We start from the raw sequence: 16,002 nt of genomic DNA, 5'->3' as shown, positions 1-16,002 counted from the left end.
CAACATACTCGTAGCTTTGAAGGCACAGTGAGCCTGTTTAGGGCCCACTCCACTCTCCAGGTCACTCTGCCTGTTTTGGCCCCCCAGCCCCGAAGCGTGTTCAACGTGGGTCCACCAGCCCCGCCCCAACCCGTCTCCTCGCCCCTCCCCGTCTCCCCCGCCCCCCCCTCGTCTCCCCCGACCCCCCCGTCCTACAGCCCTGCCCCTGCAGTGCACAGCCAGCCTCACCCCTCTCCTTTGCCCCGCCCTCTACAGTTCCAACAGCCCAGCCTCTGCAGTGCACAGCCGGCCCCACCCCTCCCCATCATCCCTCCCTACAGTTCCTATCGCTCAGTCTCTCCTCTTCACTCCGCCCCCTACAGTTCCTATAGCCCGCCCCTGCAGTGTAAGCCAGTCCCACCCCTCCCCATCGCCCGCCCCCTACAGTTCCTATAGCCCCGCCCCATATCTCCGCCCTCCTCAGCTCCTATCGTCCCGCCCCTACACTGCACAGCCAGCCCCGCCCCGCCCCGTCGCCCCGTTCCTCCCCCCCCCCCCCCAGCCATTTATATAGCGTCGGCCCCGGCCCGACACCGCAGTGCGCCCCTTCGCAGGCGACTGTATCCAACGGGACGCCGGTACCTGTGTGAGGCGAGGCGGACGCCATGGCGGCCGAGGCCCTGGCGGCGGATGCTGTGGCGTCGCGCCTGGCGCGGCAGGAGGAGGACATCCGCTGGCTGTGGACGGAGGTCCACCGCCTGAGGGACGAGCAGCTGAACGCGCCCGACCGCTGCCAGGCCGAGGGGCCGTGCCTCACGCGCGAGGTGGCGCAGCTGCGGGCCGAGAACCGCGAGCTGCGCCACCGCCTGTACCGCCTGCGGCTGTGCCTCGCGGAGGAGCTGAGCCACCAGGCGCGACGGGAGAGCGCCCTGCGGCAGGAGGCCGGGCGTGCGGCCGCGGGCGCGCAGGTACCGGGTGGGAGCCTGTCCACAGGGCGCGGCGGAGCTGGTGCGCTGAGAGCCCTAGGGCGGCAGGTGGGCGTGCGCGCGGCGGCAGGTGCGCTGCGGCGGCGGGAGGCGGGGCCTGCCCTCTCGGGCCCCTGCCCCGCGCCCTCACTCGGGCCGGGAACCCGTGACAGGCTGGACACGCCGGGGCCGCTGCATTTCCAGCGATCGCCAGGCTGACCTAACGCTGTAATGTCTCAGCTCTTCCCGTAAATTGCTCGCCGCACATTTTCTTCAGTGGCAGAAATAGCATTTTCCTGTCTTTGAAAAAAATGCTGCAGTGTTTAAAACTCACGCTTCTTTCCTTGGGCAGGAAGACCAACAGCTCCAGGTAGAAACACTTCCCTTCCCCCTGGTGAATGGCTGGTCTGAGCTGTTTATGACAGGTGGTTTGGGTTGTTTAGGTGTTGCCTTGTTTTGGAGGTCTATCTTGATATTTGCGTATTTAACATTGTGATTTGATAGCGTATTTTAATGTTTTGGTTCACTTACCTTCTTCTAACGTAATGCATTTCTAAGTTCTGAAGGCCTTCTCAGACTGTGGGTGTTCTCAGTCTTTGTACCAGCGGACTGTGGTGCTCCTGGGCAACACCTTCCTGAAACAGTGCATTTAAAGTCTCTGGCAGCAGCTATGCAACCATTAATCCAGGGACATTATTTGTTTAAAATTTAGGGGGGAAAATTTTTAAAGAGCAAAATATATTAAGTGTACTTAGCAAGCATGTGTGAAAGTGCACATTCAGGAAGGACTGAACCCCAGAAAACGGCTTACCTGTTGAGGGTTGTAGGTAATGGTCAGGAGAGCCCCAGCCGTGAGCCTCTAAACATGGGACGCTTGCTGCCTGCTGGCCTGTCCCTCTCCTGCTTCGGGCTTCAGATATGTAGCTCTTTGTTGTCATTGGGATGAGTTGTTTATTATTTCCCTTTATTTCTCAGCCTCCTCCTAGTCAGAGCCAAGAAAAGGACATTAAAAAGAAGAAGGAAAGCGGGCCTGACAGTGAGGTAAGTCATTGCTGTGGAAATAATATAAAATACTACCTGTAATTTAAATATGCTTATGTAGTTAATTGCCCAGGGTTTTTAATTAAAACAGTTGCTGTAAATTACGACTTGGGCCACAGGAGTGTGTTTAAAATTTTGTTAGCCTTAGATACAAGATGTCTTAACTTAGAGGTGAGCCAGCCCCACAGTTGTAAAGGGCTCCTTAGTCTATTTAAGTTGAGAAAGCAGAGCTCTTCTTTTCTGTTAAGGAAACCAGCTTCTTTGCTTTTTAAATATAAATCATTAAAACAACCAGAATTGATCAGGCACATCAACATTTGGTAGGAGCAGAGGAGGATTATGCTTGGCCTCAGGGAACCATCGGGTTAAGGAGTTCAGACAAACGGGAGAAACAACTAGAGAACAAAGTCAGATGGTGTATCAATAAGGGCTGAGTTGTGTGGCTCTGTGCACGAGCATGTTAAACCTGTGGAGAAGGGCGATGCCAGTGGGTGTGGTAGTTGGAAGAGGAGGGCTTTGCGCAGGACCCTGAGAGCTAGGAGGGAGTTAGACCCTGGGAGGGGAGTCTGCAGGGGGTGAGAGTGAAAGCAGAGCCATAGGGGCTGGTGGGGGCCGTGACCTGGGCCTGCTGAGAAGGGGTGGGGCTTACTTAGAACTGAGCCGTTAGAAAAAAAGTGGGCTGTGTCTGTTAACCCTACTGTATTCTAATGGTTTTCAGGTGAAGAATCCACTAAATTTTGTGAAGGAAAGATTGAAGCTTTTTGAAATACTGAAGAAAGATCATCAGCTCTTACTTGCCATTTATGAAAAAAAGGGGAGTACAAGCAATGTGATCACAGTAAGAGTGGCTGATGGGAAAACAGTGGAAGGGGAAGCTTGGAAAACAACACCTTACCAAGTGGCTGCTGAAATTAGGTAAACCATAGTGTGGAGCAGATAATCAGTACTAAGTGTTGGGCCAGAGCTTGGTGAAAATGTGTTCTTAGGGACTGCTAAAATATTCTTTTCTTACTCAGTTGAATAAATTAAATGTAATTAGGTAATTATTTCCCTCTTGCCTTCTAAAGGGGCCATTTAATAAGTAATTGAATATCAGAACACAATCTCTTTCTCTTTAAAGGGTCCAACTTTTAGAGTTCTAATAAAAATATATAGTAGAGAAAAATGTATAATCCTTGACAGCCGACATTACATTGACCCGGTTCATCATCAAGTTATTTCCATGAGATTTTACAGGTCTTTTGTTGGACTTGACTCCAAGCCATTGTTCCACCAGTAAATAACTGTGGGTGGGTCTTTGGACCAATGTGGGCAGATCCCTCAAGTTTTCCAAGCCTGTTTTCTTACATCTTAAGTGGAAATAATAATACTTTTATCGTTTACCTTACAAGGTTGTAAACATTAAATGAAATACTGTATATGAGAGATACTCTGAAAATGAAAGCAACTCTAGAAATGTACAAAAAGGCCTATTAATTATAGATTGAAGATGTATGTGTTAGAGCTATGATCAGCCGTGGAAGGTTTGACCTTCCTAGAAATTAGATACTTCAGTGAAGTTGTGTTGTTTTGACTAATGTTAATTCCTGGCATTAAATAAAATTCTGTGGAAGCTGTAGCTCAAAACTGCCATGTAAATAAACTTCTTATTTAAAAAGAAAACTTTTCAACAATTAAAATCTTCAGATTTCCTTTAAAAAATATGGTTAAAATTGTATTTTTCATCCTATTATGTCATACACCCTAAAGGCCCCTTCCAACCTGTTCCTGTGCTTTCCAGGAGAGAGGAATAGATGTGCTGGGAATGGGCTTTGAGGCAAAAATAAGTTTATGTTTCCTCGTGGAGAGTCATTTGCATGTTGGCGGATTGAAGTCTGAGCCGTCCTGCACTGAAGAGACTGTCCAAGCTTGGGAAACAAGGTCATTTCATTATAGGACGTGTTCTCATTGTACAGTCAGTGACTTGCATTCCCACAGGTACCAGTTTAAAACCACCCTCGAGTTTAATGACAGAGGGCTTGCAGGAGTGTCTAAAAAGTAAAATTGTCCAAAACTAACATGGGCAAAGCTATATCAGGCAAACCTGATAAGAAGAAAGCAGTGGTCTTAATGTTACCATCAGACAGCAGAATTTAGGGCTGAAATCATTGAATGGGAGACTGAGGCTTATTTTTAAAATAGAAGAACAGTGTAATTCCCAATTTGTCACGCACCTTTATGAGTTATATAACGTAGCATCAAACCAGAAATACAAAATTATAGGAACTCAAGAGTGGCAGACTTTAACATGCCTTTCTCAGTTTTTGATCAAATAACCCAAAATTAAGATTATATGGTCTGAATAATAACACTCTAATAAGGTAGGCTTTGTGGCTACTCCCTGATCTCTGTGCTGTGGCCCAGATGGTGCCTTCTCTCTTGGCACCTGTGGTCGTGCTTTTGGTTCCTCAGAATCTTAATAAAATACAGAAACACACAGCATTCTGTAAGCAAAGTGAAATCCGTTGTGAACTCAGTAAGCATTAAATGACAACAAGACAAAACAAAACTAGGAAATTAAAAAAACTTCAAACTACTCAGGTAAAAAGAAATAAAAACAAGTATTTTCAGAAATAAAAAGAGTAAAAAAGGAGTATTCTTAGAAAATACTTCTAATGAGGAGAATATATTTCAAAATGTATGTAATACATCTGAAGTGGTGATCAGGAACAGATTTATAGTGTTGAAGGCTTTTATTATTGAATAAGAAAAAATGAAATGACCAAGAATTCAACTCAGGCAGTTAAAAGAAGAACAATTAAACAAGGAGGAAACTAAAAAAGTGAATTAGAGAAGAGTATTAACTGAAAAACTATTAAAATAAGTAAGGGTGCAGCAAAGTGTATGGTTATAAAAATAAAGTTAAAAATAATAGTTTTATTAAATTAAATAATACTGACTGTTCCCTTGGTTTCCTGAGACTTGATTGCATAGATGATTTTCCCTGCTCTGAGGGAGTGTCGGCCTTCCTGAGTGTAACATGTAAGGTACAAATCATTAAGGAAAAGACGGACAGAGTCAAAAACACTTAGGAAAAATGGCTATGCGTAAAAATGACGCATAAAAAGGAGGAAAAGATAATCTTAGAAATGCAAATTAAAGTAATTGTGTATTATCTATTGGTCTGTCAAAGATTTATGAATAATAGTTAATATTGATATGATTTTGGGGAAATGGCGCTGCTGGAGGGTGGATGCAGAGGCGCAGTCTCTTTCTTAAATGTGCAAACCCCAACTCTTGGATCCAGTCATTCTATACATAGCCATTTATCCCAAGGAAATACCCCAGCAGAAAAAATGAGCAAAGGACAGTTCATAGTAGTTCATTGAAGAGTAGTTCTCGGAATGTGGTCCCCAAACCAGCAGCATTAGCATCCCCTGGGAACTTGATGGAAGAGCAGATTCTCGGGCCCCATCCCACACTTCCTGAATCAGTTAGTCATCTGTGTTTCCAGGAGCCCCCAGGGGCTTCTGACTAAACTGCTGCAGGAAAGAGCCCCTAGAGATCATGGCTTAAATAAGGCAGACGCCACATTCTCCCCTGACAGACTTGTGGTGGCCAGGCTGGTGGGCGTCTCTGGTCTAGGCAGTCCTTCATGGACCCAAGATCCCCACATCTTATCGCTCTGCCGTCCCCTTAGGTAGGGTTTGTCCACGTCTAGGGGTGGAGGCTGGGTCACACCCATGGACCTGCTTGCAGGCAGGGGAAGAGCGGCTGGAGAGCAAGGGTGCTTTGAGGCCAAGACCCTGGAGCAGCACGTTTAATTCCCACCTACAGCCTGTTAGCTCACGCTTAGTCACACAGCCACGCTGCCTGTAAGAGAATGGAAACGTAGCTCCTTCTGGCTGGCCACGTGTCCAGCCCAGGCACTCTCACCACAGGAGAGAGCAAGGATGGTCTTGGGGACAGCGTCCGCCCGCAGCGTGCCGCTGGGACCTCCAGACACCTGTGAGCATCTGCCATGCGTCATCCCCCACACTCCCTCACTCTCCCGGCGAGACCACTCCAGGCCCTGGCAGCAGAAAGCCCAGGATTTTCAGGTGAAGCACACAACACCCCCATTGGCTGGCTGCTCGCGCTCTAGCAGCAGGTAAACTGATAGATGAGGCTGCCCACGCCACGTGTGTATAGTGGTGGGATAAACACAATCACGATTAAAGTGTCATTTGGAAAAAAGAGGAGTGATGCGGCAGACAGTGGTGCTCAGGAGCCCCCAGATCTTGTCTGCAGCCTGGCTGTGGGTGGGGCTCGGGTCAAACCGTCTGGCCACCCTTTGTCCTCTGGGAGCAGCTCTCTTGTCCACCGCCCTCTGTCGGCCCTGATTTTGCAATTTGGAGGGCTTGTCGTTGTCCCTCGCCCTCACTTGCCGCATCTGAAGTGCGGGCAGTTGTTCATCGTGGAGGCCGCAAGGTTTGCTGGTGCGGCTCCGGCTGGTGCACACGTGGGGCTCAGGGTTCCTGTGAGGATCAGTCGCGGGTACTTGTAAGCTGGGCTTGTAGTTTGTTTGGCAAAACAATTCCCTCAAGCAGTTAACTGTAGTAGCCTTCTAACTAGAAGCTTCTAATCAGTTTCCCATGAAAGTAACCGTACTGAAGATTTCTCCTAGACAGAGACTTCTCACCCTTTTATTCCCTGGCCTTTGCCCTTTGCTTGTTCCTCTCTCCATCAGTTAAATGGGCTGAGATCAGACAAAACCCGAGGTTGGGGGCAGGCGGCTCCCTTACTCTGATCCTTGTAGTTGGACCAGCCTGTGTTTTCTGTCTCTGTGTGGCCTTTGAGAAGGGCTGTCAGTGCCTGTTCCTCCTGCTCTTTGGGACAGAAGATTGTTTTTGCATCTTGCACAGCCTCACACTTCTGAGCTCCCAGTCAGTTTGGCTTACAGGCCGCGTGCGGAGAGAGCCTCCCTTGCAAGGGGACAAATACCGTCTGAGCTTATCTTGGCCTGGTAGTATTTTGTTAAAAGCCACGAGAGTTACCCAGTGTATCCCAGCGTTTGCCTTTGTATAACTGTTTACTCATGTGCTACAGGCATCGTAAGCACATTATTTGCCTGCAAGTCTTAGGAGACACTTTGTTATTCTGTAACAGGGTTATTGGCTTTCCATGTCTGAGTACCTCTTTCTGTGTAACCCACCGCCCATCCGCTAAGCCAATGCCAGATGATTTGTTTTTGTTACTCACTTGCAGGCCCTTATTTCTGCGTTAGTTAAGACACAGGCTAAGCTGCTGCAACAGGCCACAGAAAACTTAGTGCCTTAAATACGACCAGAGCCTCTCTGACAGCAGTCTGGGGGGTGCGGGGTCCAGGCTGGCAGGCAGCGCTTCTCCATACGTTTATTTGGGGACCTAAATTCCTTCCATCTGGCTGTTGGGTGGTCTGGTACAGTGTTCCCTTGTCCGTATGGTCCAAAGGTCGTAGCATGTGTGCTCCATCTACAGAGGGCCGGATGGACAGTTGCCCTGCATGGTGTTAAGGCTGAGATCTGGCAGTGCTGGACACCGCTTCTGCCTCCACCTAAGCCACGTGGCTACCTCCTGCTGCAAGGACGGCCAGGCACTGACTGTAGAGGACAGAGGGAATGGGCTTGAGGAGCCCTTAGCAGCCTGGCACGGCCAGCAAAGGTGAAGATAAAATTCTACTCCACTGATAACAATACTGAACGTGTATTAAGTTCTTATTATGAGTACACCTTATTTAATCCTTAGGATAAATATATGAGGAAGGTCCTGTAATTCCCATCTTGCTGATGAGGAAACCAAGGCTTAGAAAAGCTGAGTAAATTGTCCCGTGTTTAACCCCAGGTTGGCCTGACCCTAGAGTGTGTGCTGTTAACCACAGTGCTGTGCCCCTGATCAAGTTACTCACAGAAATGCAAATGAAAATGTTACATTGTCAAGATGACACAATTTTGTACTCCTGAAGGTGAGAGCACAGAGAAAGGTATTTTGGGACCCTCTCCTGATAGGAAAATTTGGTAATATAGTCCAATTAAAGTCATTAAAAGTGCTTATCCCTTGACTCAGTAGTTTTACTTCTAGAATTTTTCCTGAGGAAAAATCAGGAACTGAGATGTATGTTCAAGAATGTCCATTGCAGCTTTATTTGTCATTGTCAAAATAAAACAAGAAAAACCAAAACCCACAAAGAAATAACCCAAATCCCAGCAATAGTGGGTTCATTAAGCAAATCTTAGTTCTACTGCAGCTGTCAAATAGCATGTTTTACAAGTCTTTGCTGTTGGGGAAAATGTCATGGTTTATTGTTAAGTTTAAAAAGTAGGTTATCATATAACATAAAGAGTAATACTATTAAAATTTTTACATTGGTGTATGTATTTATGCAAAAAAGTGGCAAGACGGACAGCAAATGTTAACAGTAATTTCTGGGTGACTGGATTGAGGGTGAATTTTTGTTTTGGCCGCGCATGTGGGATCTTAGTTGCCCAGCCAGGGATCGAACCTGTGCCCCCTGCGTTGGAAGCACAAAGTCATAACCACTAGACCGTCAGGGAAGTCCAGAGGGTGACTTTTTTTCTTTGTGCTTTTCTGTGCTTTCTAGATCTCTTCTCTTAACATGTTATTTTTGTCAGTAATTTTCAAACAATAAATGTTAATGAAAAGACACACACACACACACACACAAAGGAAAAGGATCAACACCTCAGTAGAAAATAGGCAAAGGACATGGACAATTCATAAACGTAAACTGGCCAGTAAACATTTATAATCCAATAAATCAAATTAAAACAACCATTTCCAACATCACATTGGCAAAGTTTGAAAAAATCAGGGTGCGTGGAAGTGGTACATTCAGACAATATTTATCAGCAGTCCTTCAGAGGCACATGCTCTTTGACCTAACAATTTTACTTCCAAAGGCCTATTCCCAGAAAAATCACCAAAGAACAAAGCCTCCTGTGCACAGATGTCTGTGCAGTGTACGCTCTGATAAGCACACAACAACCTGGTGTGCAGGAGGAGGCTTCCTTAATCAGTGTGGTCCTTCCAGAATGTTCTGGGAGTCTGTCTGATGGCATGGTTGTGAAGAAAATTATGTAGGCAACTATGTTTTTTTATGATGGGCATGTGTGCCTGTGTGTGTGTGTGTGTGTGTGTGTGTGTGGTGTGTGAAGGAGGGGCGGCTATAGATAAAGACTGGAGAAACATGTGCCAGAATGTTATGAGTGGTGATCTCTGGGTGGTGAGATGTATGTGATTTTTATTTTATTCTGTGCATTCTCTGTTTTCTGAGTTTTTACAGTGAACGTATCTTATTACTTTTGTACTTAAAAAAAGTGTTACAAAATTAAAAAAAATCTATCCTATTAGTTTACGTTTGTACTTTCCACTAAAGAAAGAAACCCTGGAAATCATTTTCATCTTTTGTTTTAGCCTGTGATGCGTTAACGCCCACGTGACTGTTCTCTCACCAGTCAGGAGCTGGCGGAAAGCACAGTGATAGCCAAAGTGAATGGGGAGCTGTGGGACCTGGACCGTCCGCTGGAAGGGGACTCCACCCTAGAGCTGCTCATGTTTGAGGACAAGGAAGCGCAAGCTGTAAGTATTTAAAGACCAACCCACCATACTTTGGCTATTTATGTTGTCAATTACATTATGTAATTATGAAGCCACGTACTGAAGTCAAGAGTGATGGGTTTTGTGGCCTTCTAAGGTTTAAAATGCATATGTTGGTGTTTAATAAATATAATATTAATAACACCATATTTAAAAGTGATTCAGAAAGAGCAGTTTTTAAATGAAATACATAGCTTATATGTATTATTTCGTTTTTCTCACTTAAGATCTAACCCAAACAACTGTCACCTAACTATATGCCAGCTGTCACCCCAGAACTTGTGAACATGTATTGATTCCCTCAGTCAGCTGACCAGTATCTAAGCTGTTGGGTGCACGTGCCAGAGCTTGTGGGGCGGCAGAGGCTCCTGCTACAGGAGCCTCTCACTGGTGGGAGGGGTGGTGAGCAAGGAAATAAACAGCTAGACACTTTCGGGTGGTGTCAGCCTCCGGAGAAGTCAAGTAGGAGCAGCCATGGTAGCTGGCCCGGCAGTTACTTTTAACCCTGTCCTGAGGGCGGAATCCTGCCAAGACCTGAGCACTTTCCCACACTAGCTGGTTCTTGGTTGACCTGCAGACACTGTTCTTTAACAGACTCTTTAACAGTGGGCTGCTGCAGGCTTTCAGTCTGTCAGGTGTTTGGGTGGGGGGACGGGGGAGCTACCAAACTTAATGTTCCATGGAGGGGTCGGCCTCTTTGGAGTTCTTTCCCCCTGTGTTTAGTGACATCATGAAAGAGAAAACTTATTTATCATATTATCTTGGGGAATGTTTCTAGAGTGTCTCATCAGCCCGCCCCTCTGCCTACCCTGATACTAACATGGCACCTGGTGTCACATTGCAGGGCTTCCGAAATACTTGTGGTTGTTTATGAAAATGAGAATGTTCCGTGCCAGGCACCAGCCCCAGCCCCTTGTGTATGTTATCTCCCTGAGTCTGCACTTACCTTTTCACACAGGTACCGTGTTAATAGTACACAGGCTCAGGATGGTTCAGTAACTTTTCCAAGCTCTTGATGCTTCTTTTAGTGTAATTTAGTAACAGAGACTTTTTTTGTTGTTCTTGGATTTTATTTTCCTGTTACTATGAACATATTAAGATTTTGAGCATAAACCCATTTACGAATATTTAATGCATATCCATGAAAAAGAAATCCTAGAAAAGCAAATCTAGAAAACTCAGATCTACAAGATGATAAAATTAATGATTTTGTAAAGCATTTTTTACTTTACAGAAAAATTCGTCTCCTTTATATAGCAAACTCTTAAACTTCTATTTTAAAAGATGCTTCTATTTACAAGACTATTTAGTGCATGATGTAACATATGAAAGTAAATAGTCCCCACCCTCTAGGTAAATTCATGTCGAAAGTGACAGCAAGAATGTTCATGTAAAGTTGATAAATACGCGCACCAGAAACAAGGAGCATTTTATAAAATGGTAGAGCTTTCAAGTTTAAAATGTATCTAATAGATATTTCCTGTTGCAAGCATGCTGTCCAGCAGGAGAATGTATGTGGGTATTCATTCTGCTCTAAATCTTTGCCAAAGTCCCAGGAGCAGTCAGCGATGTGCTGCTGGGACCTCATGCTCAGAAAGCATAGGTACTTATCTGAGGTGTAAACAAGGTACTTATCTGAGGTGTAAACAAAACCAGATGTATGTAAGAACCCAAGCTGCTAGTTCTGTGATGCACGATGTTTTAAATGTAAATTCAGTCATTTCTTTTCTGCTTCAAACCTTTTAATACATCCCACTGCATTAGAATAAAACTCAAATCCCTCTCCAAGGCCTGCATGGTCACTGGCCTGTTCTTACCTGTCAGCCTTCCTCAAGCTGCTTAGTGGTACATCCCCCCAACCCTAACCACGCTGTGAATACAGGGCCTTCGCTGTGATTCATGATTACAGCGCCCTGTTCATCTGCTTTTAAATACTCTTCTCGTCTTGCGATGATGCACTTAGAGGTTTGTTGCCTACCCTCTCCCCCACTAGGCTGCAAACCGCATGAGGCCGGCGGCTCTCGTTTCTTTCTCTCTTGTGTCTCCAGCATCTAACACAGTGTTTGACTCAGGCAATTTCCAGGTGTGCACAATGCACTGAAGAAGGTACTTGCTGACGCTGGCAGCCAGCCTGCCATCCTGTACCATCCCAAGCAGAGGGCTCTGCCCCAAGGACTGACCCTCTAGGCCTGGTGCCGCGGGTCGGGATTGCACAGAGCCTGCTCATCAGCTAACTCCCTCTACTCCGGTTTATTATCTCAGACAGCTTTCTAATTGCAGTTTGTTTCCTATTTAATTAAGGAAAGTGCTGCCAGGGGACTCGATTGTCTTGTTCCTTTGGCATCTATATTTATTGATATTTGATGACTGATTAGTTTTAATGTATCCATAAACCATTGATTCCTTGGTAATTCAAAACCCAATCAACTTTCTGAACTTGTAGAGCTAATGACTGGCCCTTGGACTGCAGTGAATTGACTAATGTACACCCTGCCCAGGGGACCCCGGCAGCCAGCAGACAGTCCTCAGTGACCCCTCTGTCTTGAGTTATCTTTCAAACTTCCACAGCCACGTGCTATTCAGCGTGTGAAGACTGCTGTGTAGACGCAGAATCTTGTTAACGTGAGTGATGTCATGAGCAGCCGCTGTGGCCTCGAATCTGACTCAGAGAGGCTGCCCGGAGGAGGAGGAAGGGGGCCCATGCCCGGCACTCCCTGGCGTTCCTCTGCGCTGGGCCTGGACCTGCTCTGGGCGGCTGCTCTGCTTGGTGGTCAAGGCACAGAAGGAAGTGGTTTAGGAGCTGGGCTTCAGTGCCACACAGAGCAGCAGCTGCACCTTAGAACCAAGCAGCCAGCTGCCGGGGATTCCAGGGAGGGCTCAGGAAGCATCTCTCGTCAGCAGTCGCCAGAGATTGATGCTGCCTTGTGTCCCAGCATCTGTCCCCTTACACTGTATCCACGTGCTCGCTTGTCCTCTTGTCTGCCTGATGGCTTCCTGTGACCCGTGGTCGTGGCCGCGGCCTCTGTCCTGCCCGCAGGTGTACTGGCACTCCAGTGCCCACGTCCTCGGGGAAGCCCTAGAGCTCCGCTACGGGGGCCTCCTGTGCTGCGGGCCACCCACCGACTGCGGGTTCTACTACGACATGTTCCTCGAAGACAGGTAATGCCTCTGAGTGCATGTGTTTATAGTGGTTACACATTAGTGTAGTGAATACCTATTGCAGACTGTGATTGTAGATTAGGTCACCATTTATGAACAGTATTATTTTTTATGAGTTTAGATTCAAGGGTAACTTCTCAAATTGTTTTCTTTCTTTTCTTGAGAAGGATGTGATACGCTATTTATGTAACCTGAGACTTGGCTAGGGCAAACTACTAATTCGGACCAGAGTTGTAGGGTTAATCCCTGGAGAGCACATAGTTCAGCTCTGCACCGTGACAGTCAAGGGCGCTGTACACCCCTGCCACACAGGTCCCACAGCTGGTGCCAGAGGGGCTGGTTCGCAGAGGCCTCATGTTCCTCAAGTAGATCTGTGCTTGAAATCACGAGCAGCAGGCCCAGCCCCGGCCCACCTCCTTCTCCATATCCCTCGTCGCCCTTAAGGAAACCACCAGCTCTCAAACCAGAACCTGAGGGTCCTCCCAAGCCCACCCTGCTCCTTGCCACCCCCTACCCTGCCCCCTCAGTCACTCCATCCAGTTCTGCCAGTTTTATCCCCTAAGTAGTTCTCCCCCACCTTCTGCCTTAACATAGACCCCCAGCGTCCTTGCCTGGACGACCGTGGTACATTTTCCCGCCATCTGCCACCTCCACGCTGCCAAAGTGACCCCTCCCTAACCGAGCGCCCGGCACTCTGCAGCTCCTGCTCCCAGCCTGTGCAGCGTAGTCCCCTGTTTGGACACACCCCCACCAGGAGTCATTCCGCAGGATGTGTTGACGCCTCCTGTGTGCTCCGGGCTTGGTGCTGCTGACTCCGCACTGGACAGATCAGCCTGTCCTCGTGGGCTCAGCAGTCTGGATGGGGGAGACAGACATAAACAGACACACAGCCGTCTGCTGTCAGAGGTGACGAGGTGGTGAGGGCTGTGAAGGGAAGGTGGGGGCCTGAGCAGGCAGACGGTCAGCTGAGAGCTCAGTGACCTTGAAGCAAGAGTGGGACGGAGGGAGGAAGGGAGCGAGCTCTGAGGCTGGTGGGGGAAGAACGTCCCAGGCCTCTGTGGGACAGCCCTGGGTCACGGTGTGTGTGGCTTGTTTGAGGAATGCAGGTGGCCCACAGGGCTGGAGGGGTGTGAGCACAGACAGGGGTTCCTGAGAGGAGCCGGGGCTGCCCAGCGGAGGCCGGCTGACCTGCAGTTCACGCTCTCAGAGCTTCCTCCCAGCCTGGATCTCCTGGTCTAGGGCAGGGGCATGGCGCACACTCCACACTACGCTTTTGAACAAAACCGTAAACGTGTGAAGAATGAGGAAGACTGCCCAGATGATCAGGCCCCGGAGGAGCTTGCGGTCCAGCTGGGGAGTGTCCAACGGGGCTATTCAGAGAACCGAGGGCAGTTCATCAGCTGACGCCTCCGTCTCCCTCTTTGAGAAGTAGGGTTACCTGCCTTGTGAAAGGATGACTGACCCTCTGAAGTCCTGGACAGTAAAGTACCATGTTCCTCGATGTAGAAGGCTAGTCAGCTGGTGACAAAGGCCACAGGTCTAAGGTCATGTCTGAGCAATCTGTGCTGATTCTCGCTGCTTTTCCCGGCAGGGCCGTGTCCAGCACAGAGCTGCCAGCGCTGGAGAGCGCGTGCAAGGCCATCATCAAAGAGCAGCAGCCTTTCGAAAGGTTGGAAGTCAGCAAGGAGGCCCTGCTGGACCTGTTTAAGGTGATTTCGTGCCGGGAACGTGAACAATATTTAACACAGACGACTGGTTTTAACAAATAATTGGCCACTGCTCACCAAATTGTTCCAGACGGGTTGGGTGAATTTTTAATGCAGACATAGGTAGGTGAAGGGCCGGGTGAATAGTTTCATATGTGTGTTTTATAAATCTGATTAATTCTGAGTGTTGTTAGTACTCCAGCTATTGAATTCAACAATATGTATAATACCATATAAAATTCTGGATTTTCCTCTTTTGTTTGGGGTTTTCTGCTAATTTTTTTTTTTCACATCTTTATTGGAGTAAAAATGCTTTACAATGTTGTGTTAGTTTCTACTGTACAACAAAGTGAATCAGCTATATGTATACATATATCCCCATATCCCCTCCCTCTTGAGCCTCCCTCCCACCCTCCCTATCCCACCCCTCTAGGTCATCACAAAGCACTGAGCTGATCTCCCTGTGCTATGCAGCAGCTTCCCACTAGCCATCCATTTTACATTTGGTAGTGTATATATGTCCATGCCACTCTCTCACCCTGTCATATCTTACCCCTCCCCCTCCCCATATCCTCAAGTCCATTCTCTAGTAGGTCTGTGTCTTTATTCCCGTCTTGCCACTAGGTTCTTCATGACCTTTTTTTTTTTTTTTTTCCTTAGATTCCATATATGTGTTAGCATACGGTATTTGTTTTTCTCTTTCTGACTTACTTCACTCTGTATGACAGACTCTAACTCCATCCACCTCACTACAAATAACTCAATTTCGTTCCTTTTTATGGCTGAGTAATATTCCATTGTATATATGTGCCACATCTTCTTTATCCATTCATTTGTCGATGGACATTTAGGTTGCTTCCATGTCCTGGCTATTGTAAATAGTGCTGCAGTGAACATTTTGGTACATGTATCTTTTTGAATTATGATTTTCTCTGGGTATATGCCCAGGAGTGGGATTGCTGGGTCATATGGTATTCTATTGTTAGTTTCTTAAGGAACCTCCATATTGTTCTCCATAGTGGCTGTATCAATTTACATTCCCACCAACAGTGCAGGAGGGTTCCCTTTTTTAATTTTTACATGTCCTCAGAATTTTATTTACTTCATGTAGTTAAAATTGGAATCTTCGAGAACAGTGCTGTCCAATAATGAGATCCACAAATCTGAGCCACATATGTCATCTTAAATTTTCTGGTAGCCACCTTTTAAAAGTAAAAGAAAGATGAAATTAATTTTTATAACATTTTATTTAACCCAATAAATCAAAAATATTGCTTCAACATGTAACCAAAATAAAAAGTAATTAGTGAGCTATTTTACTTTCTTCTTTTCACATTATGCCTCTGAAATCCAGTGTTTTGCCCTTGTGGTGCACCTCATTTCAGATCAGTTGCATTTCAAATGCCCAGTAGGCTCCCGTCCTGGATGGCACAGCTCTGGGCTCTCAGCTCTTTGTATCCCCACGGTCTCAGCACCTAGAACATAGCAGACGCCCATTCAGTGTGTGTTGAAAAAAGTTAACATTTTTTCCCACTTAA

The 16,002-nt window shown here is 46.9% G+C and overlaps 1 protein-coding gene across 1 annotated transcript in view; it reads left to right on the top strand.

Annotated features, from left to right (window-relative positions):
* The first annotated feature begins 567 nt into the window (after positions 1-567).
* Positions 568-16,002, top strand: part of TARS3 (threonyl-tRNA synthetase 3) — a 51,069-nt gene continuing 35,634 nt past the window's right edge. Inside the window, exons 1-6 of the mRNA XM_061179747.1 lie at positions 568-947; positions 1,920-1,985; positions 2,704-2,900; positions 9,458-9,581; positions 12,637-12,758; positions 14,350-14,467. Of these exons, the coding sequence (XP_061035730.1) occupies positions 645-947; positions 1,920-1,985; positions 2,704-2,900; positions 9,458-9,581; positions 12,637-12,758; positions 14,350-14,467 (930 nt within the window). The 5' untranslated portion in view covers positions 568-644. The remainder of the gene's footprint in view (positions 948-1,919; positions 1,986-2,703; positions 2,901-9,457; positions 9,582-12,636; positions 12,759-14,349; positions 14,468-16,002) is intronic.

The sequence above is a fragment of the Eubalaena glacialis genome, chromosome 2 (assembly GCF_028564815.1).
Source record: "Eubalaena glacialis isolate mEubGla1 chromosome 2, mEubGla1.1.hap2.+ XY, whole genome shotgun sequence".
NCBI lineage: Eukaryota > Metazoa > Chordata > Mammalia > Artiodactyla > Balaenidae > Eubalaena > Eubalaena glacialis.
The sequence above is the reverse complement of the archived record's forward strand: the minus strand, read 5'-3'. Positions and strand labels throughout refer to the sequence as shown.